General features: G+C 58.1%; 1 protein-coding gene across 2 annotated transcripts; it reads right to left on the bottom strand.

The window, feature by feature from the left end:
• Nucleotides 1-166: 166 nt before the first annotated feature.
• On the bottom strand, nt 167-12,441 carry RHOBTB2 (Rho related BTB domain containing 2). Of its 2 annotated transcripts, XM_071729329.1 has the most exons (10): nt 12,187-12,441; nt 7,439-7,641; nt 7,184-7,287; nt 6,899-7,084; nt 4,977-6,025; nt 3,425-3,543; nt 3,177-3,327; nt 2,985-3,073; nt 2,122-2,227; nt 167-2,012 (listed from the first exon to the last, which is right to left on the bottom strand). In XM_071729329.1, the coding sequence occupies exons 2-10, from the start codon at nt 7,628-7,630 to the stop codon at nt 1,774-1,776; spliced, it is 2,235 nt and encodes a 744-aa protein (XP_071585430.1). In that variant the 5' UTR covers nt 7,631-7,641; nt 12,187-12,441; the 3' UTR covers nt 167-1,773. The 2 variants fall into 2 exon arrangements, with proteins under 2 accessions (XP_071585430.1, XP_071585431.1); XM_071729330.1 differs by lacking the exon at nt 12,187-12,441 and having other exon boundaries at nt 7,439-8,004.
• Nucleotides 12,442-16,742: the final 4,301 nt, after the last annotated feature.

The following is a 16,742-nucleotide window of genomic DNA, read 5'->3' on the forward strand; positions in this document are numbered from 1 at the left end:
CAATGCTTGGTGAGAAAAAAAAGGCTCTGCTTGCTCCAGGAAAACCCTGGGAGCTGCCTGCTCTCCTCCCCCCTGGGTTTTCTCAGTAGCACAGGGAATTTTTCAAGTGCTAAAAAGCAGGAGCTCTCGGTGACCTTTTTTCCTGAGGTCTTAATCCCAAGCAGCCCCCCCAGTTTTGTGCCTCCCAAGCATGCAGACCTGGGGAGGGAGCTCCTGCAGAGCCTGGCACATGCAGGGTTAATTTTGGGACACACAGGTTGAGGTCCAGGCAAAGAGGACTTGGAAGCAGTGGGGAGTGCCCAGATTTGAAAGAGAAAAACCAAAACAAACTAAAAAAAAAAAAACAAAAAAAAACCAAACAAACCCCAACTTGCACATCCTACCTGCTCGCTGGTGCTGCAAAGGGTGAAAAGATGGGAGTGAGAAGTGGCTGGAGCTGCAGCTCTGCTCCTGCATCCAGGATTTGAGGATGAGGATGTGGAAGAAGTAACTCCAAGGTGCTCTCCTGAGGCCAGCAGGGACAAGGAGCAATGCAGAGCAGGAAGGGGACCCCGTTGGGACCATCCCTGCATCCTTGCTCCAGCAGCAGGCTCAAAGCAGCTTTCCCCTTCCTGGCTGGGGAGGGTGAGGAGAGTTTTGGGTCCCTCCCTGCCTGACAATCCTACAAAACCTCCCCAAAGGGGATGGATGGTTCTGCCCTGTCCTCACTGCTTTCTCCTGCCAGGTACCTGCTGCCTTCGTGCACCTCCGAGGACACAAGTGGGACATGCAAAGTGAGTCTGATGGCAAAGCCACCTCTCAGTGGTTTATTTGAGAGCTGGAGCCTTCTGTCCCTGTCCCTCTAGGGAGAGCTGGCACGGGGGGGTGTGGGTATCACCCCAAACAGGGCAAAAAAGGTGCCCCCTGTCCAGCTGCTTCCTCCCAAACAGACAGGGACCACGCTGGGCTTTTAAAATTCCATTTATTACAGTGGAGCCTTCCAGGCTCAAATCCCAAGCCAAAAGCCTGGGGTTGGGTTTCTGGTGTGGCCAGGTTGAGAGAGTGGGTTTGGGGTGGTTGGCTTGTCAGGTTTGTTTGGTTTTTTGCTGCAAGTTTTCTCTTTAAAAAAAAATGACAAGTTGGAGGCAGGGAGGAGAGGACTCCTGTCCCCTCCTGCTCCCTGAATTAGGACTTGTCAGCAAAAGAGAGGGATGCTGCAGTCCCCTGCACCCTGCCTGCCTGTTGCAAATCAAAAAGGGGGACAGGACCCACCCCTCAGCAGCTCTGGCTGCCTGGGGGGGGGGAGATGCTGTGGGAAAACCCAACCATAACCCCCAGCTCCTGCTTACAGCTTCGAGTAGGAAGCGGGATGGGTTTGATGGGTTTGCTTCTTCCTCAGGCTGATGTTCCCCCCCAAAAACAAACAAAAAAAAAAACCAAAAGAAAAAGGACAAAAAAACACAGAAAAAAAAAAAAAAGGGAACAAACCAAAACCCAAACCCCAAATGAAACCAAAACACAGCCCTCATGCTCCTGTAAACATGAGTTTCTCCTGCTCCTCGGGCTCTGCAGCGCTGGCAGCCGCGGCGTGGGGCGAGCAGGGCTCCAGGAGCAGCTGGGGGGCTGGCACCCAAACCCCCCCACGGGGGCTCCCTGCTGCCACCACCTCCTCTTCTGGTGGCATCTGCTCCGTGCCTGGTGCTGGGGCAGATCATCCTCCTCTTCCTCCTCTTCCTCCTCCTCCTCCTCTCCGTCTCTTCCCAGGGATGCTGGAGCCGGGGCAAGGACGGGCTTTCAAACCACAGCCGAGGAGGAGGAGGAGGAGGAGGAAGAGGAGGCTGTGGCTGCCGACGATGAAGGAGAGGAGGAAGGAGAGGAGGAGGCATTCCAGAAGAGCCACCTCCTCTTGGGCTGCCTTTTGAGGTGGAGATAATCTTCCTTCTCCCGCTCCTTCCTCGCCCGCTGGTAGTGATCCTCCTCCTTCAGGTACCACACCGGCGGCCAGCGGTGCTTCTCGAAGTATTCCTGGTTTTCTGCAGGGAGGAAAAAGGGGGTGAGGGAGGAAAAGGGGGTGAGGGCATTGCTGGCGTTGCCAGGAATCCCCCCATCCTCCTTCTCAGCTCAGCCTGGCCCCACGCTCACCTCCTGACATGGCCTTCATGTCCCGGGGGAACTTGCGGCAGACGTTGTTGTAGTTGGTGCAGATGTGATGGAGGCACCAGTCAGCCAGCTGGTAGGCACAGTGGAACTGGAAAAGAGGGGAGCCCACCTCAGATCCACCCCAGGATGGACCAGCAGAGAAGCAGGAGAGAGATTTCCCCTTTTCCTCCATGGATATCCAAGACCTGGTTGACTTCTTCTCCATCAGGACATCAGCTCCCCCCAGAGCTCCTGGACCCAGCCACGAGGCATCACCCAGCACTTCTCCCCATCCCCATCCCTACTGGCACAGGGATTTCTCCCTGTCCCTACTGGCACAGGGACCTCTCCCTATCCCCCTCCCTACTAGCACAGGGACCTCTCCCTATCCCTACAGTAGGCACAGGGATCTATCCCCATCCCCCTCCCTACTGGCATGGGGATCTCTCCCTATCCTTATCCCTACTGGTACAGGGACCTCTCCCTATCCCTACAGTAGGCACAGGGATCTATCCCTATCCCTACTAGCACAGGGACCTCTCCCCATCCCTATTGGCACAGGGATTTCTCCCCATCCCTCCTTGGCACAGGGACCTCTCCCCATCCCCCTCCCCCTCCCCATCCCTCCTTGGCACAGGGATTTCTCCCTCTCTCCATCCCTACTGGCACAGGGATTTCTCCCCATCCCATCCCTCCTTGGCACAGGGATTTCTCCCCATCCCATCCCTCCTTGGCACAGGGATTTCTCCCCATCCCCATCCCTCCTTGGCACAGGGATTTCTCCCCATCCCATCCCTCCTTGGCACAGGGATTTCTCCCCATCCCCATCCCTGCTGGCACAGGGACCTCTCCCCATCCCATCCTACCTGAGCCAGCTCCAGGAACACCAGGACATCCCCATCAATGTCCACCATCATCTGTGCTGCCTCCATCAGGCCCGTGACCGTGTACTGCTCTGGGAGGGGGGGGGAAGGAGAGGAATGAGAGGACAAAAGGGTGAAGAGGGCAGCTGGGAGAGTGCTGCCACCAAATTTGGGGACCCCCTCCTCCCCACTCACCAGTGAGAGCCACCAGGTGTGGGAGGCAGAGGCGGTTGGCGAGGATGATGAGCTTCATGTCATCCAGGTCAGGGCTGGAGCTGAACTGCCCTGTGTAGAGGTACTCCAGCACTGCCCTCATGCAGCTCTTGCTGGTGTAAGGAAGTGCCACCTGTGGGACACAGGCCACTTGTCACTTGTCACCCCACTGCTGGCCCTGGCTGTCCCACCCCCTTCCCGGGGACAGCTCCGTGGGGTTTGCTCCTCACCTCGTTGGTGGAGCTCTCCACGAAGGGACCTCCAAACATTGCAGCCATCCAGTCACAGCTGGAGATGAGCAGGGGCTTGTGGGCACTGATAGCACCATCATCCAGCACGAAGGTGACATCTGGGGACAAGCAGAGGGATGCTGCCAGCACTGTCCCCGTCCCCTGAGGCTTGGCCACCCCTTGCCACAAAAGATCTCGGGGAAAGGGACAGAGCTTTGGAATATCCTGGAATTTCTCCTCCAGATCTCTGGTTTGCTTCCCCAGCATCTTCCAGTGGCTCAAGAGATGCTCAGGGAAGGGTCCTGATGGGAGATTCCAGCTCTCCTCAGGGATTTTCCTCAGGTAAAAAAAGGGGAGAACCCAGGAATCAAACGTCCCTCCCAAGCTTGAGGTTTTGGGAGAGCCAGGAGGGATGCTGGGGATCTCCCACCCTTTTTCCAGCCTGGATCAGGGCTTCTCCCTGAGGTCCCCTCTCCTTGCCAGGACACATCTGTCCCCTGACAGTGACAACTTCCATCCTCAGGAAACAAATTCAGCCAGAGGGGGGCTGGGACATTCACACATCCCCCCTGGGGATGTCACCCTGGGGCCTGTGGTGCTCAGCAGGAAGCTGGAGCCAGGGAAATCCTACCAAGGGCATTGATGCTCCTTCAGAAATCTGCTGATTCTGGGAAAATCTGGGCCCTGGGGGGGGGAAGGAAGTCCCCTTTCTGCTTTCCCATAAATAAACAGTGAGCTGAGGAGCAGGAAACCCCGGGGAAGGGCTCTGCACTCACACTTTCTGGGGGGAAAAAGAAAAAAGCTTTGAAATAAAAAACAACCCTGAAATGCAGAATACAACCAGACAGGGGAAGGTGAGGCAGTGCCTGCTGACCCATGGCAAAGGCAGGAGAGCTCCCAGCTCCCCATCCATCCATCCCTCCACCATCCATCCATCCATCCATCCATCCATCCACCATCCATCCATCCATCCATCCCTCCATCCATCCATTCATTCATTCATCCATTATTCCATCCCTCCACCATCCATCCATCCCTTCAGCATCCATCCAGCATCCATCCATCCATCTACTCATCCATCCATCCATCCATCATCCATCCATCCATCCATCCATCCATCCATCCATCCATCCCTCCATCCCTCCATCCCTCCAGCATCCATCCATCCAGCATCCATTCATTCATCCATCCTTCCATCCCTCCACCATCCATCCATCCATCCATCCATCCATCCCTCCATTCATCCCTCCCTCAATCCATCCATCCATCCATCCATCCTTCCATCCATCCATCCATCCATCCATCCATCCATCCATCCATCCACCATCCACCATCCATCCATCCATCCACTCATCCATCCATCCATCCCTCCCTCCATTCATCCCTCCCTCCCTCAATCCATCCATCCATCCATCCATCCATCCATCCATCCATCCATCCATCCATCCATCCACTCATCCCTCCATCCCTCCACCCACCACCCACCCACCACCCACCCCAAGGGATGAAAGGCACCGGGGAGGTTTTCCTCTCCCTCCTCCCGGAGTTGTACCTGAGAAAGTCCCCTTGGCCAAGCATTCCTTCACCCGGTTGGTCCTCCGGACGTGGAAGGCTTTGGTGATCTCCTGGTTCATGAAAGCCTCGTTGTTGAGGATGTTTGCCACCATCATCCGGAGGTCAAAGACCTCCAGGAGCTCAGCGATGTGAGCGATGTGCATCAGGTCCCTCTCCTTCTCATCCAACTCCCCCGTGTACAGATACTTCAAGACAGCCCGGAAAGGCCCCGCTTGGATGGAAGCGTCCATCTTCACCACCACCATCGGCTTGGATTTGTAGGTCAAGGGATCTTCTGCCATCTCCTCCTGGATGCTGGCGAAAGCCCTGCTCCACGCCGAGAGGTCCCTTCCCCTCCGCAGCCCCCTCTCCCCCTTTTCGTAGCGTTCTCCCCGCAGGATCCCGTCACTGGTGGAAGCTCTAAGGCACGCTTTCCTCTGCCCGCAGCCCGTTTCCTCCGTGCTCTCACAGATATCAAAACTGGCAGCTCGGAGGAGGAAATCCCTCCCGTGGTGCCTCTCCTCCTGCTGCTGCACCACCCGCTCGGCGCCCGCCGCCCCGAAGCCGTGCCCGGCGGCGCCGCTCGCCCCGAAACCCTGCCCGGTGGTTCCCTGCTGCTCCTCCTGGCTCAGATCCATGAGGAAGAGGTCGTAGAACTTGGAGGAGGAGGTGGAGAGGTAGATCTTGTGCGCGTAGATTTTGATCTTCTCTTGCAGCACCAGGATGACGTCCGCGCACAGGGGGTCCTCCAAGAGGTGAGCCGGGCGCTCCTCGTTGTTGGAAGGGGGGTCGGGGACGGTGATGATGGGAGGAGGGGGTTTGGGGGGAAGGAAAGGGGCTTGGAGCAAAGGTCTCTGAACGTTCCGGAGGTGGGACTTCCAGAACTGGAGGTGACGGCGGGAGATGAGGGCAGCACGGATGGCGTTGTCAAAAACATCCTTGATGCCAAACTGGGCCACCACGCTCGTCTCGTAATAGGGGATCCCCAGCTCCTTGGCCACCTCCCTCCCCTTCTCTGGAGGGAGGATCTCGTTAGGTTTGATTGGCCTACAGGGAGAAAGGAGAGGGTGAAGGGAGCTCTTAAAAATGCAGGGAGAGGAGAGAGCTCTCCTGGTTTGGGCCGGGATAAAGGTGGTTTTTTTTGTCTTGGGGTTTTCTGTCTTGGGATTTTCAGCTCGGTCTCTTTTTAAGGAGCTGCACTGCTGAAATTCCAGCAAGTTTCTCAGACAGTGTCTGCTTCCAGGACTGATAACTCCATGTTTATGGTTACTGCTAGAGACTGAGATGCAGAACCAAGGCCACTGCTCAGCTCTGAGGAACATTTTGCCTTCTGGAAGGAGTAAAAAGGTCCCACCTGCAGCCTCCTTTAGGGATGAACAGACAAGACAGATGCCAGGAATGACCAAACAGAGGATTCCATCCCATACACCTCATCCTCAGGATAAATTTGAGGGATCACGAGGCTCAAACCCCTTCCTGCTTCCCCTTCTTCCCCTGTCCTTGTTTGTTTTGTCATCCTGGGAGGATCCCATCCCTTCCTCTGCCTCTGCTCCTGATCCATCCCAGCCTGAATCTCTGTGTTCCTGCCTCCAGCTCCCAACTGCTCCTGACCCCAGGATTCCAGCCTGGACTTTCCCAGGGCTGCCCTGCAGCCTCGGGGATGACATCAGAGTTATTGGGGGGAGGGGGGGAGCAACACAGTATCAATTCTCCTCTATATTTGTGCAGATTTAGTAATTTTTCCCTTTTTATCCTTACTGCTCCATTAAAGCCGCGTAGTTTCCTTTCCAACCCATCGGCCTCTCTCCTTTCTTTATCAGGGAGGAGAGGGGGATTAATGAGAACATCTGCTCTCTGGTTTTGATTGCCAGACCAGTGGTAAACCTTGACCAAAAGCCTCAGGAGCAGAAAAAACCCCACCTGGCCAAGGGGCGCCGAGCCCTGTTGACGGCCTCCAGGTCTGCGTAGCGCAGGTCGAGCTGGCAGCCCACCAGGATGACAGGGGCCCGGGGACAGAAGTGTTTGATTTCGGGGTACCACATGGTCTTCACGTGGTGCAAGGAGTTGGGGTTGGCGATGGAGAAGCACAAAACCACCACGTCAGACCTGCCGGGACGAAAGGAGGCTCAAGGGACAGCTTGGGGATGGACGGAACCGACCCGGTTTTATCTCCTCTCCCTCCTCCGGGCTCTGCCTCTCCCCTACCTGCCATAAGCGAAGCGTCTGTCCTTGTGGTGGTCACCAAAGGTGTCCCAGAGCCTCAAGGACACACTGACATCATCCACCACGTCCCGGGAACGCTCCAGCACCTGCAGGAACACAACCACCAACCCAACTCCTCAGCCCCTTCGTCCCGCCGGCAGCGGGGCCGTCCCCGCCGCATCCCGAGGGGAAGATCCGGCTCCCGACGCCTCCGAGCTCCCAGGAGCCACCCCGGAGTCCCTGTCCCAGTCTCCTCACCTCCTGGCAGACTCGGTACTGGTCGATGGCCCAGACGGTGGGGACGTGGGTGGCCAGGAGCTGGTACTGGGTCAGGGTGGCGTTGCAGGCGCGGGCGCAGATGAGCCGGGTCTTGCCCACGGCGTTGTCCCCCACCACGACACACTTGATGGTTTCTACGTTTGGCCTCTCATAATCCATGTCAGAATCCATTAATTGGGGACCTGCAGGGGGTGGGAATGATGCCGAGGGGTGAGAAAATATCCTGGAGATAAGGGAGGTTGGATGGGATGTTGAGGAGGAACGGGGAGGGGGGGGTGAAGCAAGCAGAGGATGCTGAGAATCCTGCTTGGAGTTCTGGAGGGACAGGGAGATGGGGAAGGGAAGAGGGAAGGGAAGGGAAGGGAAGGAGGAAAAGGAAGGAGGGAAAAGGAAGGAGGGAAAAGGAAGGAGGGAAAAGGAAGGAGGGAAAAGGAAGGAGGGAAAAGGAAGGAGGGAAAAGGAAGGAGGGAAAAGGAAGGAGGGAAAAGGAAGGAGGGAAAAGGAAGGAGGGAAAAGGAAGGAGGGAAAAGGAAGGAGGGAAAAGGAAGGAGGAAAAGGAAGGAGGGAAAAGGAAGCAGGGAAAAGGAAGCAGGGAAAAGGAAGCAGGGAAAAGGAAGCAGGGAAAAGGAAGCAGGGAAAAGGAAGCAGGGAAAAGGAAGCAGGGAAAAGGAAGGAGGGAAAAGGAAGGAGGAAAAGGAAGCAGGGAAAAGGAAGCAGGGAAAAGGAAGCAGGGAAAAGGAGGGAAGGGAAGGAGGGAAGGGAAGGAGGGAAGGGAAGGAGGGAAGGGAAGGAGGGAAGGGAAGGAGGGAAGGGAAGGAGGGAAGGGAAGGAGGGAAGGGAAGGAGGGAAGGGAAGGAGGGAAAGGAAGGAGGGAAAGGAAGGAGGGAAAGGAAGGAGAGAAGGAAGGGAAGGAAGGAGAGAAGGAAGGGAAGGAAGGAGAGAAGGAAGGGAAGGAGGGAAGGGAAGGCAAGGAAAGAGGGAAGGCATGGAAAGAAAGGCAGCAGGCAGGGAGGGAAGGCAGCTGCTCCCTGCTCCCTGCTCCCTGCCTCACGTTCCCTTCCAGTCCCCTTTAAATTTCCACGTTCTGGTGGCAGTGAGTGTTGCTCTGCTGCCCATCAGCCACGTGTCCTGCCTCGGATTCCTCCCTCCCTGTCTCTCCGGGCCTGGCTCATGCTTGTTCATGTGAGAGGAGGCTTTTTTATTATTATTATTATTTTTTATTTATTTTTTTCCCTTTTCTTCCCCTTTCCCTCCTCCTTCTTTCCCCTTTCTCCCTCTCCAGCATTTCCAAGCGAAGCTTCCAGATCCCTCCAACCCCCTCTCCGGCTGCCTCTGGAGCACCAGCTCTGTCCCTTGACACTGACCTGGCCTCCTTTTCCCTACCCCCCTTCCCAGAAGGGGATATTTTGCCCCCTCCAAAAGCCCAGAAGAACTCATTTCATTTCCATCAAGCTCAGCAGGCACCGGGAAGGCTCCCAGCATCACCCAGCTCCCAGCACGGCACAAATCCTGCTCCCCCCCCCACCCCAGGATGGGTGCTGGGGCTATGGGTGCTGCTGAGCACCCAGCTCCTGCAAGCAGGTGTGCTCCTCAGAGCCTAAATCCCCCAGAATTAACTGACCCCAGCAATAAGCCAAGGATTTATGAGCTTTCCAGGGAGGGGGGGAAAGAGCGGGGAGGAGATGGAGGGAAAGGGAAAAGGATAAAAGGAAAAAAAAAAAAATAAAAAACCCCAACCAAACCACAAACCCACCACATCCCAATTGCTCTCAACTTCCCAAAGCTGCAGATTTCTTTCCCCTTCCTTCCGAGCTGCTATAAGAAACCACCAGCACAAAGGCACGGGGAGCAAAAAAAAAAAAAAAAAAAAACCACAAAAAAAAAAAAAAAAAAAAAAAAAAAAAAAAAAAAAAATCCAGTAACCATGGCAACGAGCCCTGGCACGCCGGCTCCCTAAAAATCCCAAGCCTGGCAAGGACTTCCCAATGTTACCACCTCCCTTCCCTGAGCACACCTGGCTACAGCAACCCAGAGGAGAGGGGAGGTGTGAGGGGGGCTCAGCACCCCCCAGGATTGGGCCCCGTGGGCAAGGTGGGTGGGGAAGGAGCGTGGCACTGATCCAGGTGGCTTGGGGCTGGGAACCATCAGCTGGTCCCAAGGCAAAAGCTCTCGGAGTGGTTGGCACCACAGGCCACATCCCCTCCATCCTTTGGGATGCATCCCTTGAATCATTTGGGATGCATCCTCTCCATCCTTTAGGATGTGTCCCCTCACCCTTGGGATGCATCCTCTCCATCCTTTGGGATGCATCCCCTCCACCCTTTAGGATGTGTCCCCTCACCCTTGGGATGCATCCCCTCCATCCTTTGGGATGCATCCCTCCACCCTTTGGGATGCATCCCCCCCATCCTTTGGGAACCACCCCCCTGAATCCTTTGGGATGCATCCCCTCTACCCTTTGGGATGTGTCCCCTCACCCTTGGTATGCATCCTCTCCATCCTTTGGGATGCATCCCCTCCACACTTTGGGATGTGTCCCCTCCATCCTTTGGGAACCATCCCCTGAATCCTTTGGGGACCATCCCCTGAATCCTTCAGGATGCATCCCCTCTACCCTTTGGGATGCATCCCCCCCATCCTTTGGGATGCATCCCCCCCATCCTTTGGGATGCATCCCCTCACCATTGGGATGCATCCCCCCCCATCCTTTGGGATGCATCCCCTCACCCTTTGGGATGCATCCCCTCACCCTTTGGGATGCATCCCCCCCATCCTTCGGGATGAAGGAAGGGCATCTCCAAGGGGGGGCACGTCCAGCTGGGAATAACCTCCTCCTCAGGACACTAAAAGGCCTCGGGGCAGGTTCTTTCCTTCCCCGTGAGCCCCTGGAAAGTTGCTTCCACCTCACACATCCCCCTCCACCTCCATCCCTGGTTCCCTGTGCTCCTGCCAGGATCAAGGCCGGGAGATCTCTGGGGGAGCTGCTGGAGGAGCTTCTCTGCAGTTATTTTTAGGGCCAGGCGTGTTCCCAAGCCAGCCCAGCTCATTCAGAAGGGGAGGGGAAGGCACAAGGAGGTGACAAAACTGCGGCTGCCACTTTGGATCCTTGCCCCAACCCCAGGAGCTCAGCTCAGAACCAGGGACTTGGGAGCCAGCTCCCCAAGTCTGGGTGGTGGGAGAAAATTAGGGGCTAAATCCTCGGTGCCTGGAAGGGGGGAGGGAAGGGGGGGGGGAGCAGCAGAGGGCACAAAATCTGAGTTCTGATGAAAGCAGAAGCCCCCTGGTAAACCCTGGTGGCCCCAAGGGGGTGGCTCGTAGCCCCCCCACCCAGGAGACATCACCCCCCCCACCTCAGGAGGGGGCTGAGCCTCTTTGAAGGGACAATTTCAGCACCCCCCCCCCCCCCCTTCCCACCTTCCCCTGGCTCCCAGGGCTGGCTCCAAACCCCCCCCTCCCCCCTCCCCAAGATGCCAAATGATCAGAGCTCCCCCTCCCCAAAAAACCCTTCCCTGGGGAGCAGGGATGCTCCAGCCAGAACCCCCTCTCCTCCCCCCCCCCCAACTCTGCTCTCCCAGCCCCCCCCAGACAACAGGCACCCAATTCCCATCCCACCCCCCCAAGGAGAACCCCAAAATTGCTCCTTCCGAGCCGCCCAGCCCGTGGTTGCCAAGGCAACTGCACCATCACCCCGGGAGCCGTCTCCTAGCAACCCCCAGGCTCCAAATCCTCCATCCCGCACCTCACCAGGGGAGGAGAACCCCCCAAAACCGGGGAAGGGGTGGGGGGGACCCACAAACACGGATGGGACGACCTCCCAGACCCAGCAACACCAACCAAAAACATCACAGCCCCTCCCGGCTGCTTTGGGCTTGAGGGGGGGGGGGGGGGGGGAGGGCAAATTGGGGGTGCGGGACCCCTTCTTTCCCCCCCCTTCCCCTTTCACCCCCCCCTGCGGAGGTGGCCGGGGCTGTGCAGGCCGCGGCGGGAGGCGGTGCGGGAACGGGGAGAGGAGGGGGAAGGAGCCGAACCGGGCTGCGACACCGCCTGGACCGACCACTGGACCGGGACCGGGACATAAAGGGGACCGGGGGCTGCCGGAGCTTTGCAAAGGGGCCGGGGGTGCTGGGAGCACCCAGATCGGGGGTGGGGGGCTGGGGGGGGGGGGGTGGGGGGCATCGCAATGAAGCCGGAGAGCACCGGGAATAGGTGCGGGGTTTGGGAAGGAGGAGATGGAGCCCCGGATCGGTGCGGGGAGTTCCAGAGGGGTCAGAAGCAGCGGGAATGGGCGCGGGGATTGTAACGGGGTTTGGGGGTGCTGGGAGCCCCCACATCGGGCGGGGGGGGAGGGGAGCATTGCAAAGAGCTCGAGGAGCACCGGGAAAGGGTGGGGGGGCATTGCAAAGGGGTGGGGGGTGCTGGGTACCCCCAAATCGGGGGTGCGGGCATCGCAAGGAGGCCGGGGAGGCCCTAGGCCGGGGATTGCGAGGGAGGGGGAATGGGGGCGGGGGGCGAGCGATCTGCAAAAGGGTCGGGGATGGGGACATCACATCGGGAGGGTTCGGAGCGCCCAGGCAGGGGGTGGGGGCACTAAAAGGGCGGCGGGTCCAGGCCGGGCCCTCGCTGCCCCCCGCGCCGAGCAGGATGCGCGGAGGCGGAGCGGGATGAGAAGCCGAGGAAGAGGAAGGGGGAGCTAAAGGGGGAAGGGGGGGGGGATTCCCGGTACTTACACCAACACAGACGAAGCGGCGGCTCCCAGGGGCCGGGGCCGGGCTCGCCCCTCCGGACATGGCCACGGCGCAAGTTGCGCGGCTCGGTTCGGCGAGGTTCGGCGCCGCGCTGCGCGGCTCAAGGCCTGGGGCTCGGGGGCCCATGCCGGTACCTCGGTCGCCCCGATCTCCGCATCCGCGGCCCGCTGCGCTGCGTTGCGCGGAGCCCTGCGCGGAGCCCTGCGCGCTGCAGTCGAGGCCGCCCCGCCTTTCATTCACAAAAAACAAGCGGCCCCCCCCATCCCGAGGCCCCGCCCCCGTCCCCCTCGCCGCTGCCCATTGGTGGAAAGAGATGGGGGGGGGGGCACCCCAGAGGGGGCTGCGGGTGGGCAGGGGGCTGAGGGACCAGGGTGGGGGACCCCATCCTGCCGCGCATGGGACCCCCACCCTGCCCCTAACACTCGCTCGCAGGGGGCTCCATCCTGCCCCCCCCCCCATCAATCCTTCCCCACTTTGGGGACCCACATCCCCTTCTCCAGTCCGCCATGGGTCCCCATCCTGCCCTCGCAGGGGACCCCCACCCAGCACCCCCACCCCGCTGGCTTTCCGGCATCTGCCGCACCCTCAGCCACCCCTCCATCTCACCTCCATCCTTCCCCCTGCATCCCACCCCCCCTGCTTTCCCCCCCCCTCCTTCCCATTTTCCTCCTGCCCCCCGGGAAGGGCTGCATCCTCTCTCTACCTCCTCCTCCTCTCAGCACCTTTCCCTCTCCCCTTGGGGAGGTGCCCACCCCCCATATCCCCCTCCTGGGGGGGCTGTGCCGGAGGAGCCCCCATCGTGTGGCACCAGCAAAAAGGGATGGAAGGGGGGGGTGGTGGAAACCCACCCATCCCCACCCTCCAAGCTCAGGCCCCACACTCCGTTCCTGCCTTCCATCCCCAACCCGCAGCCCCCCAGGGTCATCCCCCCCCCCCCCATCACAACAACCCAAAAATAAAAAACTCATCAAAAAGATCTTGCAACGCGATCGCCCGGACGGCATCAACCCCCTTCACCCCCCCTCTGTATCAGCATCATGTGTGGCCTCTCCCAAAGCTTTCGGCTGCCTTTTTCCCCCCCTCCCCCCCCCCCCCTTTTAATCCTCCCCCCTCCCCCGGAGCCACGCTAAGCTCAGCCTCTCCATCCCTTTCCACTGGGATCAAACTGGCGTCACCCGGCGTCAAAACCTCAGCACCCGCCCCACCTCGCAGCTCGGCATCACCCCCAGGGTGGACCCCCCCACCCTTTCGCCATCACCCCCAAACCCCCCCCCCTCCCCCCGAGCCTCACCTAACACGCAGGACGGGGATCTCTCTCTCCATAGCAGAAGGAGATGGAGTCGCTTATTTTGGGGAGGGGGGGAAGAAGCCCTTGGGTTTTCCAACCCGGGCATAGGCAGCTCCCAGGCTGCCCCCCACACTTGAGCTGCTGCTGCTGAAGCTTTTTGGCTTCAGGGTGAAGCTTTTGGCAGCTTTTTTTTTTTTTTTTTTTTTTTTTTTCCTCCCTGCAACAACGGGGGAGCTGCGAGGAGCAGCCGAGCTTGCAGCTCGATTTTCAGCTTTTTTTTTTTTTTTTTCCTTCTTGGAGTGGGTCACGGGGGAAGGAACACGTAAAGCTTGTTTGCCAGCCGCATGATTTGGCTTATTTGCTCTCTTCTAGCAGGTGCTTAATTGTGGCAGAAAGAGTTCCTGGCAGCTTTCTGGGCAGCCAAATCTCCCTTTGCTCCCTTCCCCCCCCCTCTCCTCTCTTTCCTTCCCTGCTGGGCAAAACAAAAGCCCGATTGTCACTCGCGGGAGAAACCCTCGGCCCCACGGCCCCTTTCCCAGCGGGAAGGTGATGGGGGGGAAAAGGTTTAGGGAGCATCTTTGGAGCTCCGGGCAGCCCCTCTGCTCCGTGGGAGGAGGAACAGAAATCTCGGGGGATTTACTGCACCCCCGGGGAGCCCGTGGCGTGGCGTGGCGTGGCGTGGCACACACACGACACGGCTGCAAGGCCACGGCTCCCGTCCCTCAGGCTCTGGAATTAAAAGGCTTTTTGCTCGGATTTAAGCCTCTTTGAACTCCTCCCCCGAGGGTTCCCATCTGTCCCGCTCTCTAATCACCCCGGCTCCCAGGCAAAGAGGCTCCATCCAAACCCCAGGGGTGACAGCGGGGACCCCACAAGGTCCCAAGCACCCATGTCACCCCTTAGCACCCTCCCCCTCTGCAGCAAGGGACGAAGAAGCTCTCTGGATGTCGGAAACCCCAGCTTTGTTCTGGCCCTGCCCTCCTTGGTAAACTTCCCGGCTCTCCAGGATTAAATCCCAGGAGCATTTCCATCCCTCCCAGGTGCTCCCCAGGGTGGTGGGGAGGGGCCCTGCAACCCCCTTTTTCCTTCTGCTCCTTGGAGCAGCCACCAAACATTTTGCCACCACCTCAGTCCCCACGCTCCCCCCGATCCAGGTCCCCCAAACCAAGTCGTTATTCACCTTGCAGAGAGCTGGAGAGCAGCCACCCCCTTCCCGCAGACCCCTTCTCCCCCCTCCCCACCTGCAGGAACCTCCTTTTTTGCCTTTCCTCTGCCCCTAAACCCTTGCTCTGAGTTTTCCACCTCGCCGGAGGGGGGAACGGAGAGGTGGCCCTGGAGCAAAGAGCAAAGTCCCCGGGAGACGGAGGACGCAGGAAAAAAAAAAAAAAAAAAAAATGCCCTGGAGGGGTGGAGTGGGGAAGGGAAGGTGGAGGAAGCAGGGAGACGTCGGGAAGAGGGTTACTTACAGGCTGTGAGCCATGGCACTCATCTTCCCGGCAGGGCTGCCTTTCCCTGGGGTTTCCATCTCTTGCTCTTGGCAGATTCTGCAAGGAGAGGGCAGGAGGGCTGTGGGAAAACACCCCCTGGGGGGGACTCAAGTCCTAAAAGCCACCCCCTGAGCTCCCCGTCCCAGCTCCTCCTGCACTGCCTCACTCTTTTCACCCTAAGGACGGGAAGGCAAAATCCTGCAGGGATTTCCTGGCCAAAAAAAGTCTCCTTTTTCAGCGGGGAGGGGGTTGGCCCTCTCGGCTGGGACAGCCTACAGCTGGCTGCCCTCCCCATGCCACCACCGGCCCCAAAACATCCCCATGCGCACCCACAGAGCCCTCCCCTTCCCCCCTAATCCCGGTTTGGGGTTGTCCAGAAGTTGTCCCTTGGGCTGAGAGCCTTCCCGGTGGGAATGGGTACCCCCAGGCTCCTGGGGAGGGGTCAGCAGCCCACCAAGAACTTTGGTTTTGGGGGATTTTCCCCTCTTGGAAGCTGGGAAAGGGGCAGGGCAAGAGAGCTCTCCCCTCCTTCTCCTGTCACCGGGTCACCCGCTCAGGGCTCCTGCCAGGGATGGAGGTTTTGGGAGAGCCAGCACAATTCCCTGGATTCCCTCAGGAGGTGGAATTGGAGTCATCCCTAAATTCTGCTGCTCTGAAAACCCCAAATCTTGCAGCTTTTCTTGCTGGGTGATGCTCCTCAGCCCAGAAATCCACCCCGGCCCTAGCAGCAGGGTTTGGGGGAGAGCTCAGCCATCCCTTGCTGGGCAGCCAGGGATGCAAGAGCTTGGATAAATGGGATTTTTATGGGATTAACATCCATTTGGAGCCAGCAGGCAGGAGAAAAACTCCAAGCAGCACTGGCAAAACCCAACCCAACCATGAGGAGGAAGAGTGGGATGTGGCACCAGGCTGGTGAGGAGCCAACCACTACCAGAGAGAAAGGTCCAGAACAAACCCAAGAAACATTTCTCTGCTTTCCATCCCCAGGACAAGCCCCAAAAAATATTTCTCTGCTTTCCATCCCCAGGACAAGCCCCCCCAAAAAATATTTCCATGCTTCCCATCCCCAGGACAAGCCCCCAAAAAATATTTCTGTGCTTTCCATCCCCAGGACAAGCCCCAAAAAATATTTCTGTGCTTCCCATCCCCAGGACAAGCCCCCAAAAAATATTTCTGTGCTTCCCATCCCCAGGACAAGCCCCCAAAAAATATTTCTGTGCTTTCCATCCCCAGGACAAGCCCCAAAAAATATTTCTCTGCTTCCCATCCCCAGGACAAGCCCCAAAAAATATTTCTCTGCTTCCCATCCATAGGACAAGCCCCCAAAAATATTTCTCTGCTTCCCATCCATAGGACAAGGCCCAAAAAATATTTCTCTGCTTCCCATCCCCAGGACAAGCCCCCAAAAATATTTCTCTGCTTCCCATCCATAGGACAAGGCCCAAAAAATATTTCTCTGCTTCCCATCCCCAGGACAAGGCCCAAAAAATATTTCTGTGCTTTCCATCCCCAGGACAAGCCCCCAGAAATATTTCTGTGCTTTCCATCCCCAGGACAAGCCCCCCCCAAAAAAAATATTTCTGTGCTTTCCATCCCCAGGACAAGCCCCCAAAAATATTTCTGTGCTTCCCATCCCCAGGAGACAAGCCCCAAAAAATATTTGTGTGCTTTCCATCCATAGGACAAGCCCCCAAAAATATTTCTCTGCTTTCCATCCCCAGGACAAGCCCCAAAAAATTATTTGTGTGCTTTCCATCCCCTGG

The sequence above is a fragment of the Heliangelus exortis genome, chromosome 30 (genome assembly GCF_036169615.1).
Source record: "Heliangelus exortis chromosome 30, bHelExo1.hap1, whole genome shotgun sequence".
NCBI classification, from domain to species: domain Eukaryota; kingdom Metazoa; phylum Chordata; class Aves; order Apodiformes; family Trochilidae; genus Heliangelus; species Heliangelus exortis.